The following is a 25,924-nucleotide window of genomic DNA, read 5'->3' as shown; positions in this document are numbered from 1 at the left end:
GCTCTCCCGGGACTGGTTAGGAGCGTGTGTCCCGCGGCCCCACGCCTGATCTACCAAAAGCCTGGGATGGGCGTACGAGCCCCCCGGTGATTCTGAGGCGCACGGCCATCGCCCGATTTCTGACTCCAGCGTTGTCTCCCCACGTTTCCTTTTCCATCTACCTCTCACGTTTTGTTAGTGCTTAAAGGTTTTCAGTGTATCCTTTATGCTGTATTTCAGCCAGAAACTTTGTAAATTAAAAAAGTGCCACGTAAACACGAGATGGTAGTGGCGCTCGTTTTAAAGCGTATGGGGCTGTCCAGGCTAGTGGTCGGCTTGGTCTCTCACAAAAAAGCGCAATCAGTGTGGCCTAGTACATAGTTGATGGGGGTTGTAGAGATTGGCTGTGTCCCTCTCGGGGCTCAGCTCGCAGCCATATGCTCTCGTCAGCCTCCGTGTCCCAGACTGTGCCGTGGACCGCGTGGCCGCTCGGGTGGGGCTCCTGCCCAGGTCTGCTCACGGTTGTTGTTGGCAGGCGCGGCGACATGCAGAGGCTGTAGTCAGGTCAGACGTCAAACAGAAATCCTTATGTCACCTTCGTGTATCTTCACCTTAAACCAAATCCAAGTCCTCTTTTTTCTTCTGCACTAAACCAGATGAAAACATTACGGGTGGATTTGTAGGAGAATCAGGCCGTCAAAACGGTGACACCAAGCAATTCCCAAACCTAAACTGGGGACCCAGATCGTTAGGATTCCTTGTAACTCTGTATAAACCAAAGAGTCCTTTCTTCTTTCCTGTTTTAACAAATGGGCCGATTGAGGGTACGGAAACTCAGGGGAATGGTAGTGGAATGTCCCAGTGGAACTTTTTGGATTAAATGGCATCCGTCTCCTCTTCATTTTCCCTGAATCTTGATACGTCAGTTTTAAAGCTGCTTTCAGTTGAGGACAACTTACAGATGCTGCAACTTTAACAATAGGAATCTCTGTTGAGCTTAAAGATAGAGTTTCCGGAACACCCGTCTTCTCCACGTGGCGCAGTTGCTCCCTTCCCCTCCCGTGAGCATGAACGTGCTGTAATGAGTGCTGTCTCCTTGATTTTGTTTTCTTTATGGCCTTTAGACTGTGAAAGGTGGCATATCTGAAACAAGAATTGAGAAACGCATCGTGATCACGGGAGATGCAGACATCGATCATGACCAGGTAAAGACCCGCGGCTCTGGTTCTGAAAGTGACCGTGTCTCTCAGTTTGGCAGGTGTCGTGGGGTCGTGTCCCCGTGTCTGGCCCCTTCTCCCCGTGCCTCCTGGATGGAGTCATCTCCTAGGCATAGACGCATCCCACCCGAGACATGGCCTGTCCCGGGAGCCCCCCTCAGGCCAAAGCAGTGCAGCACGTGACGGCTGTTCATTTCCCACTGGCTTCCTGTGTGCTTTCGGGTCCAAGTAATCGCGAGGATTCCTGGCAACCATTAGTTAATTCTTGTGGGCCTGGGTTTAGGCCCATCGTGGATTAAAAACTGAATGGCAGCATAATGACACTAAGAAAAGTCACCAAGTTTGACTCAGACCAACTTTAAGGAGCTCACAAAGTATTTTTTACAGCGTTAGACAAGTTGGGCTATTTACCTGAGGTGTGTCCCCTGATTATTACTATCTTCGAGGAGCGGGAGAAAAGTCCGAGGCCCCCCACAAAGTGACCCCATACGTGGCTTCAGAAGCTGCTTAAGAGAATCGTGCTTCCAGCTGCTGTTTACCCGAGCGCAGTGCGTGGCTTAGGAATGCAGGAGAGGAGGGCCGGACTGCTGGCGACGTGGAAGGAGCTTTAGTTTTAGGCCGAGGCCTCAGCTGATGAGAATTTTTTGTTTTGTGATTTTCAGAGTGACTTTAACTCTGCTTTAAAGGAAAGCAGAGAAGAAATGGGTAGGAAATATCAGAAAGGGAGACAGAACATGGAAGACTCCTAACTCTTTAAGTTGTTAGAGACATTCAGTTGAGCATCTCGGCTGGGGTGTCAGAACAGATGATCGCTGCCCGGCTCTGATGCAGCGTGGAGCTCAGGAAACAGAGTTTGGAGAACAGGACATCCCACTTTTAAAAAAGCTCACTCTGTGTGACCAGAGATGCTCTTCTCTGCCTAAAAAGAAAACTATGTTTTTCTAGAGCCCCGTAAACATGACTTGGCTTCCCTCTTTCCTATGTGTCTCATCCCTGAGCGTGCTCTGAGGTCAGAGAAGGGCTGCCCTGCCTCTGAACTTGGACTTTGTCATAAGGGCTTGGGGTAGCTGGCTGGGCCCGCCTACCCATGGGGGAGCCTGGCTGACTCCGTGGAGGCCCAGCTTCCCGCTCTGCACGGGGAGGGATGCTCTGCTGGGACGGTCTGGGCAGAGCAAGTGCTCCCTTCCCTGCTGGCCTCTAGTGGGAGTGTGTATGCCCCCGTGGGGGGAGAGGCCCCTGTGGGGGAGAGGCCCGGGCCTGCGCTCTTCGGCAGGAAGTGGAAATCCAGGCCTTCCAGGTCGTTGCTTCTGCTGCCCGTCTGGCCACTGGACGTGCGCCCTCCTGGCCTTCCCGCCGGCCCGCCTGTGGTGACAATACAGCTTCTGAGCAGCAAATGATGAAGACAGGGTCTGAAATGCGAGTGCCAGCGGGACACCCGTTGCTGACCCCCCTTAGGAGGAGGCCGCAGCCTGACCCAAGACGGCAGGGACACGGCCTTGCTCGGTGTGTCCCGCGTCCACCCATTTGAAAACCAAGGGCTGATGCCGGAGGAGAGAAGAGGGGCTAAGCTTCTGTGACACGTTCGCGGGTAGTTGTAAGGCACATGGACCTCCTTGAGTCCGTGTAAGTGGCTTCAGGCGGGCCTGTCCCCGGTGCTCACAAAGCTCCCTCCCCTGAAAGCCTGCAGCGACACCACGCACGTTTTCACAGGCAGAGGGAAACCACTTCCTGCCGACAGCCGAAGCCCTCCGCGTGGGGTCTGCGCTGTCCCGGCCCCTTCTTCAGCCCTTGTCCTGTCTCAGGAGAATCGTAACCATGGGGAGAAACCCTCCCTCTGAGCAGCAGAGACAACAGGGGTCCTGCGCTTGAGAGGCTGCGTCGCAGGCGGCTGCCCCGCGTGCACCCACTCCATGCCGGGACGGGGCACCGCACTCACCTCTCACTGTGTCTGCTCCTTTGCCGTGAAATAACCTCCCGGTTTGGCAGGAGGATGTGATCGTTTGCGCACAGCCTCTCCCGTTGTCTCATAAGTTGACATTTTGCAGTATATCGTTTCATGTGCGGATACTGCAGAGTAACGGAACTAACGGTGAACAGATTTCACATGTGTTTGGGGACCATTGGGTGGCTTTCGGTTTTCCCTCCTTCCCTGCTACTCAAGGCGCGTGTCACGCGTGTCCCCTTCCCCTGGGCATCATTTGTTTCCCTGTCACCCTCTGTGCTTCACGGGGCAGCTCCTTGGGAGGAGCGGAGGTGAGCACCTGCACTGGCTCCAGCACGGCCGTTCCTCCCAGACCGGACTCCAGACAGCAACACGGGCTCGTCCGTGCGGATCGCCCATTCCCCCTCGGTCCTGGGCCGCCCTGCTGCTGCCCCCCGCCCCACAACCTGCTCCCTGGCAGGGACCTAAGTACCTCCAGCGTCTTCCAGGCTTCCTTGTGACGTCTTGGGCATAAAACCATGCAGGTCTCTGCAGCTTTACCTCCGTGTGTGTGGAATGAGGCTGCATGCTCTGTTGGCCAGATGGCAGATGAGAGGCGCCCTTGTCCCCGCAGGCAGACGACAGAGGAAGAGGACGGGGGGCGGGGCGGGGGGCACTTGGTTCAGGCACATAGTTTCCCCCAAGACTTCCCTCTTGCTCTGGACGTCTTCTTAGAGTTTGAGGGCCGTCTGTGCCGCCTCCCTCCGGAACACCTGTAAACCTCTCTCCCGCAGAGGAGCGGATCTGTCCACTTTGTCACGACACTTGTACGTACTTTATCTTCTGTTAAAATATGAAGAAACTCCGCTGCTTCCTGGAAGAGCCTGTGAGCCGGCGGGGGCCCCCGCGCCCTGCTCTTGCCCGCAGCCCCACGGCGGTGGCCTCGAGCTTGACCGCTGACCTCGCCACCCCGGTGGTTCTGACTGTGGAGCAGAGACCTGTACTTGAAGGACTGTCTGTGCCGCCTCTTGCACTCTGCTTGCCATATGCCCCCTGCTGCTGCCCTGGAATTCCGGGGGTCTTTCCCGCAACACTTGGCCTCCAGCAGTGGGGGCCCCTGAAGGAGGACAGCAGGCCCTGGGGGAGCTGGAGGTGGGCCCAGGGCCTCCCCGCTGCTCCGGGAGCTGCACGACCTTAGTGGTGGCCTCGGGCTGCAGGTGACTGTACGAGCTCAGGGTCTGTGTCCTGCCAGTCTTTGCGAGCGCGAGGCCGGCTTGAGTGCGCAGGTTCTTTCTGTTCATGGTCATTATTTGAAATGACTGGAAAGTGGGAAGTGTGGGGCAACAGAGCGTCGGCCACCGTGAGCCCCAGCCTGCGGCCGGCCCTGCTTCCCGTGTGCGCCGGAGCTGGAGCTGCCCGGGAGCGGCGCAGCCAGGGCCTGGCTCACCGTCCTCTGTCCTGACCCCGCAGGCGCTGGCGCAGGCCATCCGGGAAGCCCGGGAGCAGCACCCCGACATGTCGGTGACGAGAGTGGTGGTGCACAAGGAGACGGAGCTGGACGAAGGGGAGGAGTAGGCAAGGTAAGAGTCGGCGCCCTGCGTGGACGCCACTGCGCCTGGCACCGTGTGTGCCTGGGCTCCGCCCGGTGCTCCCGACCTCATCACCCAGGTCCCCGCATGTGGTGGTGACGGGCGCGGACGGCGGCTGCAGCGACGCCCTGGGGTGTCCTGTTTGCCTAGGACCTCAGTAGGGGCTGTCTTCACCGACGTCTGCCTTACAGGAGGCACTTTGCGGGAGGGGCACCACGGGGGCCTGACCTTAAAGCCCTCAACACGGGTGAGGAGTGACGCGTAAAGGAAAGATGGCTGTGGCTCATGAACCTTGAGAACTTAAAGGATGAAGTGACAGTTCACTGTGCAGAGGGGCATCCGTGTCAGGGACAGATCATGGACTCTTGTGTCGCATCCAGAAATCAAGCACTTGGGGCACCCGGGGCTCAACGGGTGAGTGTCTGCCTTGGGCTCAGGCCGTGCCCCTGGGGTCCCGGGATCGAGTCCCACCTCCGGCTCCCACAGGGACCTGGCTCCCTCTGCCTCTCCCCCTGCTCGTGCTCCCTCGGTGTCTCTGTCTCAAATGAGTGAACAGTGGGCAAAGCATTAACCCAGCAAACCATGTAGAAGCTACGTGAACAATCAAAACTGTTCAGCCTCATTATCCTTAAATACAAATTAAAAACTCAGTGTGTATGTTTTCACTGACACATCCGGCAAAGTTTGTTTTTAGCTCGTGTTGGGGGGCTGTGAGAGAGAAGGTGACGATCCCCTGCTGCTTTTTAAACGGGTCCTGTTTCCTGGGGACAGTTTGGCAAAACCCACCTTGTGAGCCTGCCATGTAAACCACCATGAGCATTTATCTGAGATAAGCAGACATGCACACGAGGACTTGCCACCAGCGTGTTGAGGACATTCTTACATATGCCAGCAGGTCAGAAACGACCTCTGTGCCGGCAGCCGGCTGGTGACGCTGTTCCCATGTGATGGGATCACCACCGTTGAGTGCTGCTAACGTCCACGATGGTGCATGGAAGAGGTGGGTTTTGTTGCTCGGCACGTGTACCAGGGTTGCCGTTCTGTTTGTACCGCGATGTGTACACTGATGGGTTAGTCGACGGCGCCTCGCAGGACGCACATGTCCCCCCTTGGGGACGGCGTGGCCCCCGCCACAGCACCGCCTCCCCTCTGACCAAACTGGTTGATGTGAAGGACACCTGGCTTTCTGGTTCTTGCTGCTCCCGGCGGAGTCCACGCACCAGCCCGCCCTTGGTGTCTTTGCTGCAAATGCCTCAGGCTGTGGCTGTCTTTGCTGTCCGAGTCCGTATGTTGGTGCGCTGGCTGCACTTACTAGCAGAGGTCACGACGTGGGACTATCACGCTTTCCCTTGTGTCTCACGCCCCCCATACCCTGTGGTTTAGAGCTGCGGTCGTTCGCGTACTTAATGTCGCCTTCTGTATAGCAACTCTTGGTCCATGAGAAATGGTTCCTGTATGGGGATGGCTCGTGTCCTGCTGGCGTAGCCAGTGTTCCAGCCCTGGGTGCTGAGCCCATGGTCATCCACCCCCCCTCACCTCCAGCCCTTGGTGTGTTGAGCCCATTGTCCCCACCACCACCTCCAGCCCTGGGTGCTGAGCCCATCGTCGTCCACCCCCCCTCACTTCCAGCCCTGGGTGCTGAGCCTGTCATCACTCCCCCACCTGCAGGTCGCATGTCAAGTCCCTCGTATGTGTGGGGACCTCATGGGCCCCGTGGTTCCGTGAGTCTGTATGTCTGTCCCTGCTTGGACGCCATACCGTCCACGTTACCATAGCTCTAAGATGAGGCTTCGTCCCTGGTAGGCCGTGTCTCCCCAGCCGTGTTTCCTCCAGGGATGTCTGGTCTGTTCTGGGCTCTTTCTGTACCACAGAAATTTCAGAATCAGATTGTTGGTTCTGAGATGACCCGGTGGTGTTTTAACTGGAACTGCGTCTGGTTTGGAGCTCAGTGTGTGGTAAGGATCGCTTCTTCCCACAAACATAAAATATCTCTATTTATGTCGGTATTTTTTAATATCTTCCAATAAGCTTGTATGATTTTTTACCCAAAGAAGGTCTTACAAATCTGCTCTCCCTGTAGCTGGTTTAGGGAGATACAACTGACTTTTCAGTGCTCGTCTTCTGTCCACAGCCTCACTCCCTATACGTGAGATGCTGTTTTCAACACAAGATGTTCAAGAGGCCCACAAGCAGAAATAATTGAAAATGTGTGAGCAGCACGTCCACTAGACTGAACAGGTGTGCTGTGTTATGTGCGAGGCTGAGGACTTTCTTAGCTGCTGTCGGGAGATGGAGACTCAAACCGTGAGACGCTGGGCCCGCCGGGGTGTCCGGTGCAGCCGGCCTTTCCTGACACGGTGATGAGTGAACATGGTGTCACACGAATACAAAAGTATTGGGTGTTTCTGCTAAGTTACGTTACTTGATCAGGAGCAGAAGATGAAAATTAGTGCCCAGTGTGAGTGTGGCCAACACTGCAGTTGGATTTGTGACATTTTAATAAGTCTTAGAGGGGATCAGTTCTGTCTGTTACCCCGAGGACCGTACCCATTTTTGCAGTGGGCTTGTGTCCACGCAGAGGCACACGCACCACGCAGACATGCACACGCACGGCCTTTGAAGTTTGCCTGTCTCAGGACCACCTTTAGAAGCAGCCTCGTCAAACAGATCGGGGCAGGTAAAATGTAAATTCACATGGAAGGTGAGCAAACTAGATGAACTTGGAAAGATCCATTCATCTGTTGAAGAAATATTAAACGAGTACCAGCGTGTGAGGGTAGAGCTAGGCCTTGAGCGTTCAGACCGTCAAGGTGGTAAATAGCAGATGGGTTGTCCTTCCCAGGGAGGGGTCCACAGCGGGGGTTGTTGGGGGGAGAAACACGGAGAAACAAGCTGTGGTTCTGCACGTGATGCGGTACGGGAACCTGCACCTGAGTGCGGGGCAGAGTGAGGCCTGGCCGGGTTGAGGACACGTGGGGGGAGGCGGGGGATGGGGGCAGGAAGGGGGGAGGGGAGGGAGGACGGGGGAGCTGCAGAGGCCTGGCCGCCCCGCCAGGCCCTTACAAGCCAAGCTCCAGGGGCTGGGGCTCATGGAGAGAAGCGGAGGGCTGCCGTGCCCCATGACCGTGAGAGCTGTGAGGCCGTGTGGACGATGGCCCGGGAGGGGAGCAGGGCCTCAGGCTCGGGTCAGGGGTTCCTGTGGCGTCAGGCCCGGCGCCAGGGCACCAGGGCTGCTCCTCGCAGCCGAGCCGCCTTAAAGCCAAGCTGTGTGTCGTGGTGTTGGGATGGGGGCGCCCTGGGGGCCTGGGCTGGGCCTGGCCGGGTGGGCTGAGCAGCACGTGCGAGGGGGCAGCTCCACGGGTTTGGGGGGGGGAGGGCAGTCTGCATCCTGCATGGGTGACGGTCCTCCTGCCTGCCCCTCAGCTGTGCCTTCGTGAACTGGGTGCTGGGAGGCCCTAAGGAGTGGTTCCCAGGGCTCTGGGAAAGGCCTTTATGACACGCGGGGCCAGTGGGCTTCATCCCGCTGACTCCCAGAATAAGTAAGCGCTGCAATGCCGTTCCCAGAGACGTGGAGTCCGAGACGCAGGTGGGGCGTCTGCGTGGGGACGGGGGCAGAGGGGGTGTCAGGAGGTGCCGGTGGGGCGTCTGCAGGGGGAGGTCAGGGGTCAGGAGGTGCAGTTGGGGCATCCGCACGGGGAGGTCAGGAGGTGAAGGTGGGGCGTCCATGCAGGGAGGTTGGGAGGTGCAGGTGGGGCATCCACAGGGGTGGGGGCGGTGTGTCAAGAGGTGCAGGTGGGACGTCCACGGGGGTGGGGTGTCAGGAGGTGCAGGAAGTCTTAGCAGGTCCTGTGCAGGAGGGGCAGGTCAGAAGGTCAGGGCGCGCATCCTGGAGGGAGGACGCCTGTGGCGGGAGTGAGGCTGCCCCGGGGCCGGCGGAGGGAGAGGGCGGGAGGCTACCCTGGGAGCCCCAGAGCATGGAAGCCCCGAGAGGGTGGGTGGGTCCCGAGAACTGACCAGGAGGGCGAGTGCCCTGCGAGGCTGGTACAATCACCTGGGCCGCGGGGACAGCCCACAGGTGCAGGGGGTCAGGAGAGCGCGCATTAAGGAAGCTTCCCTTGCTGTCGCGTGTCCATGACCACGGATTTCTGAAGGAGACCATAGGATTCAAGCTGACCATTCCGAGTCCGGGCTTCAAGATGAACTGGAACGCCAGGCGGGAAGCGAGCACCTACTGACGAGTGCCTTGGAGGAGGAGCCCCCGCTGATCCCGTTCTGCGAGGGGAGGCTCCCACTTGCACTTTACGAGCATCCCTGTTGCCCCACACCTTTGCTGACGCTGAAATCCTAAGACTTTTTTTAAAGAATTTAAGACTTTGCCAGTCTGGTGAGGAAGGAGCATTTGTTCCTCTCTTCCTCCTCGAGAGACCCGGACACCCAGGCTGAGGGAGCGGCAGGCTACCTGCGGGGGGCCCGACACGGGACTCGATCCTGGGACCCTGGGGTCACCCCGAGCCCCCCGGGTGCCCTCCCTCAACACTTTTTAAACAGAAGCCTCGAGAATGAAGTAATCTGCATCAGCGCCTGTACTCAGGACCCGCGGATGCCATCCATGGGCAGAGCGGAGCGTGTGTCACGTCTGGACAGCCTCTCATGTTGGTCATCCCAGATGCTGCTTTCTGGACGTGGGGGGGGTGGCATTTGGGGGAATTGTGCTCCGGTAACCAAGACGTGTGTGAGGCGCCCCTAACCCCGTGAGGGTCACCTTCACGGACACGTTGGCCCTGCAGTTATTTGCTCCCGAGCATCACGAGCTTTGTCAACTGTGGGGCAGGTGTGAGTGGATCGTCCGTCACGGTGGCCAGTACTCACCTCCGGCTGTTTGGAATCGAGACATGCTGAGTAGGAAACAACATACTGGATTTAAAAATGTTAGGGGAAAAAAAGTAAACTAATAACTTACTAATAATCTAGTGAGTTGGGTCTAGAGATGAATCCTTTGGATTCCCACTGAGCCTCCTGTTCTAGGCAAACACCAGACGGGTACTTGGTGAGTTCTGTTCATATGTGGTTTCAAAGGATTTCTTCCTGAAACAACGGTTTGATGCAGTTTTTCTAAACGTGACTCTGATGCTGCAGAGACGCTGTCCGCTCCCCTCATCTTAGGAACCTAAGCCTGATAGAGGTGTAGCTAGAATACAGCGCACTGACTGACCTCTTCTAGCCCATTCATTTCTTAAAAGAAGCTTTAAGATTTTGGGAAACGCCTTCATGTCACGTTCCCATGAGACTTAGACCTAGGAGACTGAAGCAGAAGACCTTATGCCTTAGGGCCAAATACTAAGTATTGGAGGAATCTTTGTCAGCTTTCAGAGATTTCAGAGATTTGGGAAAGCTATCGTGTCCTCCCAGGATAGCATAGATGCGGCTCCTTCACACGAAGACAGGAAATGAGCCTGCAAACCACCCGAAATCAGCAGGTGGAGGTGGTGGGGAAGACAGGCAGTTAGACCTTGCTTCCCGATGATAGAATCCAGTAGTTTGGGTTTTCCCTCCCAGACCCCTGCTCTTGGTTCTTGCCTTGCACGTCCATCCCTGTTGCCTCCATTCATAGACTCCTCAGTGTAGACTCTTGTGCTTGAAGCACTAGGATCGTCGCTGTGACAGAGTAAACCCAGAATGGCATGCGGAGGAAAAGATGGTGTGTAGGGGAGGCCTCGAGGAAGGGCTGGGATGGCACCTCAGGATCCCCCCCAGAAGGCAGCAGGGAAGGCCCTATGCCCACACCGGAGTGCGGGCACTCGGGGGCGAGCAGAGGATGGGGCGGGTGGCGAGCTGTGGCAGGGCCCGGCGAGAGCAGGTCCCCCGCGTGCTGCTCTGGGGCTCCCTGCAGACCTGGGCAGGCAGAGGCCGCAACGCCCCTGGCAGCACTGCGGGCTCAGACTTGACTCCAGGTCGCCTGCCTCGGTGTCTAGGCCGGGCGGCCTTCAGGAGGGCGGCTTCCTTGGTGGAGCACAGGGTGGAAGGGAAAGCGTGTGGACTGGGTGACGTACCTGGGCCGGGCGGTTGATGCTGGGGGCGCTGGACCTGCATCCTGCAGGGTAGAACTGAACCTAATGTGGAAGCGAACCCGGCAAAATTTGAGATACTGTGTATGGAGATCGATACAACAATCACCGAGTGCCCGCTCCGTGCCCTGCTTTGTTGGGGAGCTTCGCCATTTATTACTTGCGTTGGTTCTCACGGCCGCCCAGGGCATGGACGAGGACCGGGGGCCCAGGCCTCGCAGCAGGGCCAGGCTGGACTGGCTCGTCCCGAATCCACGCTGCAGCCCGCAGGGCCCCTGCCGGGAACCCTTCCAGTAACACTCCCAGCGGTGCCGTCAACACTCGCTTCATCCTAGAAAAGCTGATTTTGTACAAAGTGTCTTTGAAGTTGCAGCTATGATCTAAAGCTAAGTGAACACGTAAAACCGTATTTCACAAAATAATCATGTTTAAAAATGAGGTAAAATCGATGTCTTCATCTGACAGAATGTTCTGCAAGTGCTGGTGGTGGTAGTTCCTCCAGTAGAGGAACTCGAGTGTGCCGTGTAGAGACGCGGACAGAAACGTTGCCGTTGACTTTAAAGAAACCCGGTTGGTAGCCCAGTGGCATCAGGAGAGCTCACCCTCTCCCAAAGGCCGGTGAGGGCCTTGACGGGTGACAGGGTAGAGGCCGCGACGGGCCTTCCCTGGGGGGAGGGAACCGCGGCTGTGGGAAAGGTAGGCTTTTCATTTCTTAAACAGAAACTTGGGGTGAACATCTCAAATTGACTCCTGAAAGTGAAACAACTGAATGGATGTGACCCCAGCAACCTCTGAACGGACTTCAGTCTTCGAGGTGAAATGGTGCCTGCGTGCGTGTTAGGGAGCAGAAGCAGCGGGCGGATGGGGTGCGCCCCCTGGGAGACGGGCCTGCAGGCCATGCGAGGGCTGAGGAGGCCGGGCGCCTGGACGGCGGTAACACGGCCCGGCAAACGGGGACACAAAGCCGTTTCCCCGGCCTCCTCGGATACGTGCTGTCTCCGGCCAGAAAGGAAGACGTTGGATTCGGTGTCCTCGTCTGCACTCCACGGGCACACCCCCCAAATAGAAACATATCCTACTCGCACTTTTGGCACCAGGACTCCTTTCTTCCAACGGAAGTGGATTAAAAAATGAAAATCAAATCTGCAAATGGGAAACCCAGCAAAGAAAGTTTAGCATTAGAAACAACTGAAGCCTGTAAACCTTTGTATTTAAAACCAAACATTTGGCACCTGGTTCTTATTTTTATTTAGGAAATAGTTGGATTCCTCACATAAATATCTTTATTCATATATTTAAGGTCTCTGGCTATACTGTTGCCCTACGGTAACTGAATCTTACTCCAAAAACAAATGTTACGGTTTCTTGCATCCTTTTAATTATTTTTAATAAAAACCGCATTTTTACATTTTTATCGAGGCTCCCGTCCGGGTAGGGGCTGCAGCACCTGGCAGAATTCGGCGCGGCTGGGTGGCCTGGTTTTGCGAGCGCATGTGGCAGCTGAGCGCGTGGGTTGTGGAGCAGAGCCACAGCCTGGAGCCCACCTGCTGCCAGCGCGGTCCCTGGAGCCCTGGCACCCCGTGCTTGAATCTGACCGGCTGCCCGCTGGCCCCGGGCTCACCCAGGAAATCCGAGTGCCCTGAGAGCATGTGCGACGACTGAGGCGACATAGGCAGGCAGGCGGTGGCTGCGAGGACTTGGGCTGCGGGACGGGGCCGCGGGCTCAGACAAGGCCGGGGGTCAGCGTCGCCCCTGGCCTGGCCCCCTCGAGGGCTGGCGACGCGTTTGCTTCCTGGGCCAGGACTCCAGCCCCTGCCGCGCAACCTGGCGCTTCTCCTGCCGCCACCCTCCCCAGACTCCAGGCGGACATCACGAAGTCGCCAAAAGGAAGGAGCTGGGAGTCAGGCACGTGGTCGGTCCTGACAGGGTGTCCGGGCTGCTGTGATCACAGCACAGAACGCCCCTGGGGAAGGAGCGCAACCGTGCGTGGTGTTCGTGTGAGGAGCCGGTGCTCGGTCTTCCGTGGGATCAGAGTGGGTGACGGAGTCATTAGACCCAAAATGTGAAAAACAACAAAAACCAAACGTGAAGCGTTTTTTTCCCCTTCTTTCTCATGGATACACGTGGGCGGAACAGGAAAAGCACGAATGTGTGATGAGCGTGCAGCAGTGGCCTTGGGGGTTGTGGCCTATGCCCCCCTCCTGGGCTCAGAACCTCAGGAGCCGCAGGAACCAGAAGCAGCAGAGGTTGGCTGGTGCGCCCATCACAGACAGCCCACGAGTGCCCGCATCTGCATCAGCGGGGAGGGCCCACTGGGCTGTCCTGACACGCTGCCCGCCGCTCAGCTGCACGTGATTCACTGCTGTTTGAGGAACGACGGGAAAATGTGCCTGCTGCTAAAATCGCAGTGATGCAACCTTCACTCCGCAGCGGTGTGCAGTGTGAGCATGTGTGCAGGTTGTCGTTTGTGATCCTTACTCCCGGCAAAGGGAGGTGCTTTATTTTACCTCTTAGTGGTCTGTGAATACAGGAAAGCAAATGACCTTCGGGTTTACGTGGGCAACTATGTCTTTCTCCACATGTATTTCAATAAATGTTGAAGCTCTTTGAAATCAAGACTTTTCATTCAACTCCTACGTACTCCTGGTTCCTGTTTACAAGTTTAATTTTAGCTTTGTTTTCTAAATTGAAGTTTTAATTTTGGTGAAAGCCAGTTTGTGAAATACCGTGCCATGGTGTCCGGAGACGTGGAGAATGGGATCGGAAGCCTCATCTTCTGTGGCTTTGCAGGCACTGCTGATGCGGGAGGTTCCTTCCTAATAGAAGCTGGGCTGCGGTGGCGGCTGTGTTCCTAGAACAATGGGTGTTCACTGAGCAAGGAGAACACAGCCACTCATCCAGAGCAGGGGGCAATCCTGTGACTGAGGTCCCAGCAAGGTCCCCAAGTCAGTGATAGTGACTGATCTTTCATCGGTGCCAATCACCACCCCCAGGTGTCTGTTCATAATCACTAACCTAAAACCTAAAACTTTGGGTTTGCTCCACTGATTCTGTCCCCCCCCCCCCATCCCCTGCCTGGAACCAGCAGTGAAACAGCCTCAAGCACGTAACGGGCGGGAGACACATCTGAGAGGAAGCTAACATAGGAAGTGAGAGAAGTCTCCGTGCTGGCGGGTTTTCCTGGGAAACAAGACTTAATTGTGTCTGTTCCAGTCGACTTCGGGGCCGGCGTCTCTTGGAAGGAGCTTGACGAGCACCGCACTGCCCGCTGGGTCACCACCACCCGCCAAGTGTCTGACCAGCTCAACTAAGAAGTGAAAAGTCACCTTCCCAAAACCTGTTTCTCCTTCCGGGACAGCACGTCACCCTTACTTTCCTGTCTGCCCCCTGGTCTGCTCCCATTTTAGTCCCTCCCTTCCTCCGACTGAGGGTTTCTTGGGCTCATGTCTCACTTTGCTTTAAGCTCACAGAGCCCGTCCCCCTGTCGGGTCCCCTTGCCCTCTGCGCCAGCCTCCCCGGGCTGTGTGCAGCTGTGTGTGGCCTCTCTGGACCGTGTGCGGCCGTGTACGATCTCCCTGGGCCCTTGTGCGGCCTCCCGGGGCCATGTGTGGTTGTGTACGACCTCTCTGGGCTGTGTGCAGCCATGTGCGGCCTCCCCGGGCTGCTAGACCAAGCGTGTGCTGCTCGGTGTGGTATCAGAGGGGTCCTGGCACTTCCCCGGATCTCCTGTGCCCCGTGGGCGATTCCTGGTCCACAAGGTCTGTGTCCCCGCTCCCACCCGGCCTCGGCCCGCTCTCCTCACCTGAGGCACCTTTTCTGCTCACGTCAGGGAGCTCAAACGGACTTGGTTTCTCCTCCTTCCTTGCATCGAGCTTTAAAAAGCTGACCTCGGTTTCCCCTCGGGACCATGCAGGTCAGGGTCACCCGAGCGTGGCGGCTCTTGGGTCGGTCTGCTTGCAGGGCACCGGGTGGGCCGTTGTGCTGGCCTCCGGGAATGGCCCCGCTGTGGGACCAGGCACGTGAGGGTCGGTGGTCCGACTGGGAATTGGGTGGGACGGTACTTATGTGGGTTTTTCCCCCAAGCCTGTGTCTTTGGAATATTTAAGTCCTTTCTCTCTTTTTTTCCTCCTAGAGAACCCATCTTTTAAACAACACTCGACTTTGCGAACCTGAGGAGCTTCGGCCCTCGCAGATGTCCGCGCCGCCCCCCTACTGCCGCCAGTCCGTGCTACGCCGGTAACCCGACCAGGAGCCTGAAGAATTAAAATGCCGACAACCAAACCTTACCTAACAGCCCTGGTCTATCCTGTTCCCCCGCATTTTAATACATTATTTTGTTTTATAACCACTTCTAAACATTCTTGATTCTTTTTTTTTTTAACTAGGGAGTTTTGTTTTTGTTTCCCGTTTACTTTGTGTACAACTACCTGCTTTTTGTCACTCATTTTGATCGATGACGGTGAACAAAGCCAGCCCGGCTGGCGAGGTGCTGTTCACCTGAACAGGTGCTGTTGTGCGGAAAGGAAACTGTGTGACTAATCCCGATGCTGGCTTTCCCACCTTCGGACGCTTCCCCTCGACTTCTCACGGTAAACAGCGGAGTCTTCGGAGCACAGCGGCCACGCTGCGGAGGAAACGTCGCTGCGCTCAGGAGCGTTCCGTGCATCCGGAAGGTCCTCTAGCGTCTGAGGCTCTCGGGCGCCTCCACTGCGAAGCCGTGGGACCTGCGGCGAGGGCCGAGCCCTGCGCGTGGAGCCCCGGCCTCTCGACGCGGGAGGAGGCGCCACGACCGTCCATCCGGGCGGCCCAGCCCGTCGTGCTTGCGGCCAGGCACGAGGTTTCCGGGCGTCCGGCGCCGGGCGCTTGGTGTGGGCCGCGTGTGCTGTGCGGTGGCCCCGTAGGAGCAGGCGCGGGCCCGGGCGGGGCGGGCAGAGGGCTGCGGAGGCCGAGCGGGGGGGGGGGCGGCCACGGGGCGGCGCGCTCTCCTTCGCTCCCACCGCCTTACGGGCCGGTGCCCGCCTCGCATCCTGGCAGCCTCCCCTGTACTCCGAGCGCCCCGCTGTGATGCGGCCGTGAAATAAAGGCTCTGTGTTCCCGCAGCCTGTCGCTTCTCCTCTGTGGGCGCTCCCGGGTCCCCGGCGGGGGGCGGGGCCGTGGCGGGAGGAGCGGGGCCGCCGCCGCCCCCACAGGTTGCCCACGGGCCGGCGGCTTCGGCCCAGTTGCTGCCGGGGCGTCCCTTCGGGCCGCGAGCCCGCCGAGCGCCCCAGGCCGCCCCCGACGACGCCCTGTCAGCGCGGGGCCTCCGCCGCGTCCCGAAGTCCCTGTGACCCCGGGAGCAGCCCTCAGGCCCGGGCGGCGGCTCCGCTGTTCCTCAGGAGGCACCGGCCGGACGGCGGCTGCGCCCCTAACGGCCTCCCGGGCCCGGGACACAGGGGACGTGGGTCCGCCGCCCTCCCGAGCGTGCGCGGCCGGCGGCTCGACCCAGGCGCGGGCGGGAGCGGCAGGTCCTCACAGTCCGGCCCGTACCTCACGGCGGCCGGAAGCAGCTGCGAGAACACGGACTGCGCAGGCGCGCGGAGGCGGAGGGGGCGGAGCCGGTGGCCTCATGGCCCCGCGCATGCACGGCCGCCCTCGGAGCGCGCCCGCGGGTCACGGGACCCGCTCCACCGGGCGGCCGACTGTGCCCCGCCCACAGCGCCCTCTCCCCCACGGCCCCTCCCCTCTGTCCCCCTCCCCCACCGCCTCCTCCCCCACGGCCCACAGCCCCTCCCTATCCCCCCTCCGCCCCCCGCCCCCCCGCCCACCCTCTGACCCTGCTCCCTCCCCCATGGCCCCTCCCCTCCGTCCCCCTCCCCAGGGTCCCCTGCGCAGGCGCAGATGCTGGGCGTCCTGCGGCCCTGCGTGGACGTCGCGGCTGAGCCCCCATCAGGTTCCCAGAAAGCTCATCATCCGGATGGAAGGGAGGAGCCTCTGCCCTTAGTGACCGGGGTTTGGGGACGTGGGTTTGAATGATCGAAACAACAGCGGAAAGAATACTTGAATTCCTAATCTGCCTGGTGCCGATTATAAATAAAACGTTTCGAATGTGTGTTTTGTGTTTGTCACTCACGCGCCGCGTAGGTTCTGATGAACCCACGGGTCCCTTCTGATGGGCGGGCGGGGGCGGGGGGGGAAGCAAGAGCCTCGCAGTGATCCAGACCTCCTGCTGCTAAGCAACTCAGAAAGTTAATTTCCAGAACGTGTTTTTATTTTTATTATTATTTAAAGATTGTATTTATTTACTCATGAGAGACACAGAGAGAGGCAGAGACACAGGCAGAGGCAGGAGCTGCGTGCGGGGAACCCGACGTGGGACTTGATCCCGGGACCCGGGGTCACGCCCTGGGCCGAAGGCAGCGCTAACCGCTGAGCCCGCCGGGCGCCCAGGACACGGTTCAATGGTCGTGAACTCGAATGACAGCAGACACCGTGTTGCGCGAGAACCTAAGACTCCAGGGAAAAGCTGTTCTTGGTGTCGGACCGTGTGCATCTGTCCTTGATTCTTTAGTTGCTACTGAATTCTAGAAAACGCTCGCGGCTCTTAACTGGTCAAATTAAATCCAGGTAAGTCCGCCTGTTCGGGGCGCAGCAGGACACCCAGGGGTCACGTCCTGCCCGCGCACCTCTCGTTTCTCCAGGCCGGGGTCCCAGCGCGGCTGCCGACCGACGTGCCAGGTCAGCACGGACAGCTTTACGTGGCTCGTAACAACAGTTACTGTTTGGTGAATTTTCACGGAAAAAAAGGCAACCTAAGGAGCGCGATTTTACCCAAGGTCTCATGTTGGGGAAAGAGTTGGGACAGGAGTTCTTGCGAAGTAGGGGTAGGAGCCGCCCTGAGAGCCTCTGGGCCCGGGAGAGGCCTGGGAGTCCCGGGGCGGAAGGGGTCCCTAAGGGGACGCAGGGACGGGGGTACGGCCAGCACGCCCCGAGCTGCCCCGAGCTGCCCCTGAGCTGCCCCTGAGCTGCCCCTGAGCTGCCCCTGAGCTTCCCCGAGCTCCTCCTAGCTGCCCCCGAGCTCTCCGAGCTGTCCCGAACTGCCCCCGAGCTCCCTTGAGCTGCCTCCAGCTGCCTCCAGCTGCCCCCCAGCTACCCCCGAGCTGCCCCCAGCCGCCACCAGCTCCCCCGAGCTCCCCCCAGCCGCCCCCAGCTGCCCCCAGCCGCCCCCAGCTGCCCCGAGCTGCGGTGACCCTGTGCAGGTGTGGCTGTGGGTGGCGCTCCCTCGCGGGCCGGGGACAGAGCGCAGCGCCTTTAGCACCGGGGAGAGGGGCTTGGTCCCCCGGGAGGCCCCTCCGCTCACAGCACCGCCTGCGCCCGAGTCACTGGAGGTGCCGGTGGGCGCGACACCACCCCGGGCGCTGCCTCTGGTGCGTGGCCGGGTCCCCGCAGCCGCGTCGTGAATCCGCCCCTGGCGGCCCAGCCTCGGCCCGCGCCGTCCATGGGTGTCGGGGGGCAAGGAGACCCCCAGGGCCGGTGGGGGGCCGTCCCCCCCCCCGTGGCTCCAGCAGAGGCCTGGGAGCCCCGCGGGGAGGCCCCTCGTGATCAGACGCAGAGAGACCCGGAGGGACTGTCTCCAAGGGATCGGGTCTCACGCGACGCACCCAGTGCACCCAGAGGCTCAGCATCAGCGCCCGGTGCCGAGAAGCGCCAGGAGCAGCGGTGGGGGGGCGGCGCCGGCGAGCTGGGTCCAGGGCTGCGCTCTGGCTCTGGTCCTCGCGGTGCTGCGTCTCTAACCCGCGCCCCCTGCTCACTCGGTGCCGCTAACAGCTCGGGAGGTTCACAAGTGAAGCCGGGGACACAGCCAGACCTGCTGGGGTCCTGGAGGGGGGACGGGGAGCACCTGCTGGGGTTCTGGGGGGCACAGGGAGCTCCTGCTGTGGTCCCGGAGCGGGGCGGCCCCTACTCCCTCACCCCTGCTTGGAGCTCAGTGCTGGCGACCGGTCATCCTCGCGCCCTTGGGCGCCCTCCCACAGAGAAGAGAGCTTGTGCCGAAGCGTGGGCATCCCTCGGCGTTTGGAAATAGCCGCGGACCGGTCGGTCTGCGCGGCCAAGGCGAGCATCGTCCTGGAGCCGCTGTCCCCGGACCCCATGGCCACGCACCCGCACCGTGACCCGCACCTTGAGACCCACACGCTCGTCTTGCGCTGTCACCAGGGTGCTGATGGGTGAAAGCAGCAGGGAGGGGATCGAGGCCAAGTCGGGCCAGACCCCGAGACCGAAGGATGCCCTCTGAGCGGGCGCGGGGACCTGGGGCCTCGTCACTCCAGCATCAGCGCCACCTGTGCTCCCTCGGGGCCACAGGAGGGGATCCTCAGCGATGTCACTTAAAAACCGCATCCCCCAGGCAACACCAGGCCCTGCAGAAGTCACAGTGCGCGGGGCGTCCAGTCCGCGGGGCTCCGCCAGGAAAGCCTGACTCCCAGCACGGCCATGAGCACCTACACCGGGATGAGCATCTGCACCGAGATGAGCACCTGTGCTGCGATGAGCTTCTGCGCTGTGATGAGCATCTGTGCTGCGATGAGCACCTGCGCTGGGATGAGGACCTGCATCGAGGTGAGCACCTGCGCTGCAAGGAGCACCTACACCGGAAGGAGCACCTGTGCTGCGATGAGCACCTGCACCAAGGTGAGCACCTGCTTGGGGACGAGCACCTGCACCGAGGTGAGCACCTGCCCCGGGACCAGCGCCTGCACCAGGACGAGCACCTGCACTGCGATGAGCACCTGCGCCTGGGCTCCCAGCCGCTGGGGGCGGCCGCTTGGCACAGCGGTTCCGAGGCAGTCACCTGAGCTTCTGTTGCACTGTCGCCGCAGCTGGTCACCTTATTTCATAGTCGTCGCTGTCTGGCGGTAGAAATGCGCCACCCCGCCGAGGTCAACCCCCCCGGCGCGGTCTGGGCGCCCCCCGGTACCGGGACCTGCGTCTCCGCTGGCGGCGCGCCCACAGCCACTGCTCCTCGTCCACTGGAAGGACAACCGGCCATTAGCACGGGGTCCCCCAACCTCCCAGCTGCAGGGTCCCCCACCTCCCCTCTGCGGGGTCCCCCCAACCCCCCACCGCCCCCCACGGGAATGTGAATGAATGCTCCCGACGGTGGCGGACACGTCATCCTGACAGGTGCAAGCTCAGTGAGTTCCGATCCCACGATCAGCGTCCCTAAGGCCCCACTGGGTCGGCATCGATAAAGCAGGTCGTAGGCCAAGGCGGGGGTGCAAAGGAGGACACAGGTCCCCCCAAACCTGTGTGGGGCCATCGGCTGGCGCTGCCCTCCCCCGGCTGCCTCTCGTCCTTCACTGAACTGACGGTTGCGACCTTCATCGCCTGCGCACCCGCCCGACCCCGTGAGCTCCCGGTGGCCCAGGGCGGGGGACAGTGGTGCCTTCCCATGCAGCTCCATTCGGTGGCCCAGCCCGAGCCCCTTACTCCGGCTGTCACCACCCCCCGCGACCTGCGGCCTCCCACTTGCCTCTGCAGCTCCAGTGTCACCCCCCTGGCGGCCATGCAATGTCCCCTGAGGTCCTCGCGGGTCCCCTGGGTCTTCCCGGAACGGCGGCAAATACCCCTGCCTTCCCGCCCGCTCGGACCCGGGCCTGCTTCTCCTCCTCAGAGTCTTCTTTCCAGAATCGCAGTTACTGGGTCATCCAGAGCCGAGACCAGGAGCCTGTAGTGGGGGCTGTGTGTTCGTGGGTCTTTGGCTCGATTGGGCCCACGCGGCGTGTCCCCCGCTGGGCACCGTGCCCGCCCTGGAGAAGTCACCCAGGCCCTGGGTGCGACGGGCGTGGGTTCCCCGGGCCTCGGGAGCTGCAGCAGGGGATGTGGGGAGGACGGGGCAGGGCCCACACCGGGAATCGCTGTGTACACCTCAGGCGCCTCATTCTCGCAGTGGTGTCCTGTGGCTGTCGCCCTCGCTTGTCTTACTCAGGGCCGCACACACTGAGGCAGGTGATACCAGTTCACCTGTGCTCTGGAAGCTTCAGGCTGGGCCCGGCCCACAGGTGCTGCGCCCACCTGGCCACGCTGGGCCCCACTGCCCACCCCCCTCCTGGGACCACCGCTGGCGCCAAGGCGGCTCTCGAGGGGCCCCCCTAGGCCGCAGGCTCATCCGGAGGGGATGGGTCCCTCTCCCCCGTAACCCCGAAGACTGACCACGCGATGGGTGCTGTGACGGAGGAACCGGGACACACATCGCAGAACTGAGAATGGGCGACCTGGGCAGCGAGACTGACGGACAGGAGTCGGAGAGCGAGAACCAGCACGGAGAGCCCCAGGGGGAGCCCACCAAGCGCAGCGCCCCCCCCCCCGCCCCCTTTGTCTCCCCTGGCTCAGGGAGCACACCGGGAGGCCCCAGGCAGGTGACACCAGGTGGCCTTGAGAACACGGAGTTCGTCCTTGAGCCCCCTCTGTAGGCGACGGAGGTCTCCCTCTTGAGGCCCCAGGTGAAGGGATGCAGCCTCTGGGACTCAGGGCAAAGCCTTGGCGGTAAGGAGTCCCCGTCACTCGTAAGCTGTCCCGTGAGGAGAGCAAAGCCTCTCCGAGCTTTCATCAGCTCCTTGCCTTGCTTAAAGTTCTCCCCCCGCCCCCTCCGTGTCGGTGGGTGCACCCCTGCAGCAGGTGCCTGCGCACGTGCAGTCTGCATGGTAGCGGACAAGCCTGGCTCTGGCGCCCGCCCGCCCAGTTCCGTTCTGGTCTCTCCTGCTCTCCAGGTGAACGATTTGGGCAGCTTAGTTAATTCTTACAAGGGTGATTTTTAATCATAGCTACGCTTGTGCCAAAACACAGCTTCCGGGGGGGTTGTAAGCTGCAGGAGTAGTGATCACGGTAGTTTTGTGGTAGGCGCTCTTGAGAACCTTGTGCGTAGCGCCTCACTCAACTGCCACACCAACCGGACGGCTATTTCCTGCTACGACCCGGTTTTAGAGACGAAGAAACGACCTCAGGAGGTCGGGTGGCCGTGGCGACATCTGGAAGTCAAACCCCATTTGGTTTGGTTCCACAGTCCGAGCTTTCCACTAACCCTTACGTCGTCCGGACTTGTTCTTTCCGCCTCTCGATCGCAGACCGCCGGGACACGCATATGAAGGTCGGTGAAAGCTATCTGGGCGCCCGCGCATTTTCAGCGCTTGAGATGTTTGTTCTGGAACGTGAACCGTCACTGAGGGCCAGACTGCGATCACTTACTGGGCCTTATTTTGGGTCTAACCCCATATGGAAACTTGCAGGCATTCAATAGACTTGTTTTTAAGAAAATAATGATTATTTGGGCACTGTTGTTTATTTAGAGAGCATTCTGTGCTTGGTCAGGGTGAAGGTATTTGGGGGGCAAGTATCGCACTGTAGGTAGAGGTTTAGGAATCACAGGACTTGGGGAGATCATCCAAGCCTCTGCTCCACAAGGTAGGAAATGTCCATGGCGGTGGGCAATGAAGGCTTCAGTGATGGGAGGTTCAGGCGTCCGAGCTGCCTTCAAAGCTACTCCTCGAGGCAAGGGACGGAGAGCACACGACGCTAGAGAATTTCCTTTCTTCCTTTGTGAGAACATTGGGGTCTACAAACTAATTAGCTCCGTGGGCACCATTATCTCCGAGTGTGGGGATCAGTGGTGAGCGATCACAATACCGTCCATCACATCCTAAAATGCCTCTTCGGTGGATGGACTAGGACATATGGGGCGGGCGAGCTGGTTTTCTGCTCCAGAATGTAGGACTCTGGTGTTCTGTGAACACCCCGCTTAATCTCTCAACGTCCTTTTCTTTACAGGAACAAAATAGGAACGATTACATTTGCCGTGACCCTGGTTGGAAGATTCACGACGTGACACTTGACCATCTGCCTACGGTTTTTAAGTGGGAACTGCTAAATAAAGATACGAACTGGTGATATCTTATTTGGGGCCAAGTGCTCTCAATTCCCCTAAAAGTATAGAAATGATATAACTACTTACACTTAGGAAAACAGCTACAGAAAGAACAGCCTTTTTAAAATATTCTTAAAGATCTTTTTCTTTAAAGGAAAATTTGGAAAACAAAGGGAACAGACCTACATAAAAATGAAAATATGTTCAGGCTAAGGTTGCCTGCTATGCTAACCCTGGAAAACGTATAGGCAGGAGTTACCCATGAAAAGGATGCACAGTTCCCTTTGGGAGAAGAGGGAAAGATCAGCAGCCTGCGGTGTGAGTAGGAGGTTTTTGAGAGCCATGCAGGGCAGGCTGCCCGGGAACTGGCCCCTGGCCGGTGCCCGCAGGGACCAGCACCCCGACCCCACTTGCTGCAGCCGGCGCGCCAGGGCTTCCCTTCCGAACTGAAGCCGCGCCGACCTAGCGGGGAGGAGGGCTGGGCCCGCTGCCGGACAGCGACATGGACAGCTGGCTCCTCCGGGACGGCGCTCGCGGGGAGGAGGCACAGGACGGAAAGCCAGGGAGAGTCGGTACGTCGGGATGGAACCCTGCGACCCGGCGGCGTGCTCCCCATCCTCCAGGGCCTCCTTGTGTTCCCCATCTCCTCCCACAAGTGTCCCTGGGCTCCTGGGGGGTCAGTCGGTTAAGCATCTAACTCCTGATCTCGGCTCAGGTCATGACCCCAGGGTGTGAGATCGAGCCCCGCACCAGGGTCTACACTGGGGGCGCAGCCTGCTTGAGATTCTCCTCCTCTCTCTCCCTTGGCCCTTCCCCTCTATTAAAAAAAAATAATAAATACCCCAGCTGTCCTTCTGTTTGATTGTAGGTCATACGTAACGGCCTTCACCGAGGGTCGGGAGCCCCTGTGGGCAGCGGGGCCCCTGTAGAGACATTGTGTGCACCTGGCACACGTCTGCGGGAGAGGAAGGACCTTCATGCCCCCCTCGCTGCTCCTTTCCCGGGCGCCGTGCGTGGCAGCAGCGCCAGCTTCGGGAGCCCTGCCAGGGACCCTTCAGCTCGCCGATCTGGTGCCTGCCACACACACGAGTGACGCTCAGCCCGTCGTCACACTTCAGTTGCTCACTTACAGCAGAACTCAGCGGCGGCCTGACCGGCTTGGAGCTCCTGGTGCTTCGCTTTGGTTTGGTTTGGTTTTTCCTTCAGACTAAAGACTCACGGAGAGTTGATGCCAAGCCCTCAGCCCAATGTTCGCCAAGCGCCCTGATCTCACAGCGTTTGGCACCTTAATGAGAACAGGTGCGCGTGTGCACACGTCGCCTGCACACCTGTGTCTGTGCCTGTGTTGTGGCCCCGAGCCCCGTTCTGACGGCCGTGGGGTATGCTGCCCTGGAACGGAGGCCCGCGGCACAGGCCCAGGTGCTGCTCCACAGGTGGGCCTGGGGGGTGGGGCGGGGGCGGGGTCTCGGTCAGGGTGGGGGCCAGGCTGGGGCTGGGGGGGGTCGGAGCCAGGGTCCGGTTGGGCTGGGGCCAGGGGTTAGGCTGGGGTCAGGGTCTAGGTCGGGGAGGGGCCAGGCTGGGGCTGGGTGTGGGGGCTAGGGTCAGGGTTGGGGTCAGGGTCAGTGCCACGCTTTAGGTTGGGCCTGGGGTTGGGCCAGGGGTTGGGGGCAGGCTGGAGTCAGGGTCTAGGTCGGGCCGGGGTCAGGGGTTGGGCCAAGGTCAGGGTCTAGGTTGGGGTGGGGGCCAGGCCAGGGGTGGGCCTGGGGTCAGAGTCGGCGCTGGAGTCTAGGTCGGGTCTAGGCTGGGGCCGGGTGCAGGGGTCTAGGTCGGGGCCAGGGTCGGGGCTGGGGTCAGGGTCTAGGTCGGGCTGAGGGCCTGGCCGGGGCTGGGTGTGGGGGCCAGGGTCGGGGTCGGGTTCAGGGTCAGTGCCACGCTCTAGGTCGGGCCGGGGTTGGGCCAGGGGCCAGGGTCAGAGGTTGGGGGCAGGCTGGAGTCAGGGTCTAGGTCGGGGCCAGGGTCAGGGGTTAGGTCAGGGTCAGGGTCTAGGTCAGAGTGGGGCCCAGGCCAGGGCCGGGGCCGGGGTCGGCGCTGGGGTCTAGGTAGGGGCCGGGGTTAGAGGTTGGGCCAGGGTCAGGGTCTAGGTTGGGGTGAGGGCCAAGCCAGGGCCAGGGCTGGGGTCAGGACTGGGGTCAGGGTCGGCGCTGGGGTCTAGGTCGGGCAGGGGCCCGGCCGGGGCCGCAGCAAGGGGTCCTCCTGCCGCTCGCTCAGGCCCCAGCCCCGAGGGACCCTCGGCGGCATGGGGCAGGCTGTGCAGACCCACGGGGAGGCCCCGGCAGCCGAGGGCGCGGGGCAGGGTGTCACGCAGGGCAGGGGCGGCCGCGGCCTCCCACTCACCGTGCACGAGCTGGGCCCTGAAGCAGGCGATGAGCAGGAGCAGCAGCAGGACGACGGGCAGGAAGACAGCAGCGAGCAGGAGGCTGCCGGGGAGCTCGGCCAGGAAGGCCGCCGGCACCGAGCGCATCGTGTCCCCGCCGGGACCGGCTGTGGCCTCCGCTCGGCGCAGCTCCGTGGAATCTGGTGGACTTTGCTCTGAGTCAACAGCCCTGCGGGTTCTGAGCGGACTGCTGGCAAGTTACTCTGTAACTCGGCCCACAGTGTAGGGGAATTGGAAGGTGCCCCTTCCAGACCATTCCGGACGAGCCCGCTGGTGGGGTTGGGCGCGACCCCGGGGGACTAGATTTCGTGGTGTCCAGTTTGTCTGGAACGTGGTGTCCAGTTTGTCTGGAACAAGAAGTACCTGACTCAAAGCAAACCCCACTGGCATATGTGTTCTACTCATATATTCCCAGACGTTGGCCGAATTTCTATATTTTCTAAATTTCAGAGTTGAGATTACATGTAGCTACGTTCCTGTAGCTGTGAACCCGTGATCTGGAGAACGTGAATTTTCCTTCCCATGCAGGTGTGTAGCTAATACTGGGCCCGGGCCTGGTCCCCCTGGGTGGGGGAGCAGCAAGCATGCGGGCTCCCTGGGGCCTGGGCCCGGCGCCTAGGCGAACAGCTTCGTCCCGGCACAGAGACGTCTCGATGGCAGCAGGAGCCCTTGGGGCGGCCCCGGCGTCACCTGCCCCACCCCGCCTGCTCTCCTCCCCCGAACCCTTGGCGCCCTGTGGCCGTTTCTCTGGGTGCTTCCCACGGGGCGGCCGTGCGGCCTCTCTCAGCTTGACAGATGCTCACTGTGACCCCGACGCCCCGAGCCA

General features: G+C 60.2%; 1 protein-coding gene across 19 annotated transcripts in view; it reads left to right on the top strand.

Moving 5' to 3' along the window:
• Positions 1-15,870, top strand: part of EPB41L2 (erythrocyte membrane protein band 4.1 like 2) — a 193,662-nt gene extending 177,792 nt beyond the window's left edge. For 18 of the 19 annotated variants that reach the window (XM_049115512.1, XM_049115521.1, XM_049115523.1 and 15 more), the window contains 3 exons: positions 1,104-1,184; positions 4,588-4,697; positions 14,904-15,870. In XM_049115512.1, the coding sequence (XP_048971469.1) occupies positions 1,104-1,184; positions 4,588-4,692 (186 nt within the window). In that variant the 3' untranslated portion in view covers positions 4,693-4,697; positions 14,904-15,870. Of the gene's footprint in view, positions 1-1,103; positions 1,185-4,587; positions 4,698-4,897; positions 5,121-14,903 lie in introns of all 19 variants that reach the window. The other variant, XR_007413608.1, reaches the window with a different exon arrangement.
• The last annotated feature ends 10,054 nt before the right edge of the window (positions 15,871-25,924 follow it).

The sequence above is a fragment of the Canis lupus genome, chromosome 1 (assembly GCF_003254725.2).
Source record: "Canis lupus dingo isolate Sandy chromosome 1, ASM325472v2, whole genome shotgun sequence".
Taxonomy (NCBI): Eukaryota; Metazoa; Chordata; class Mammalia; order Carnivora; family Canidae; genus Canis; species Canis lupus.
This window is presented reverse-complemented; position numbering and strand designations above follow the sequence as displayed.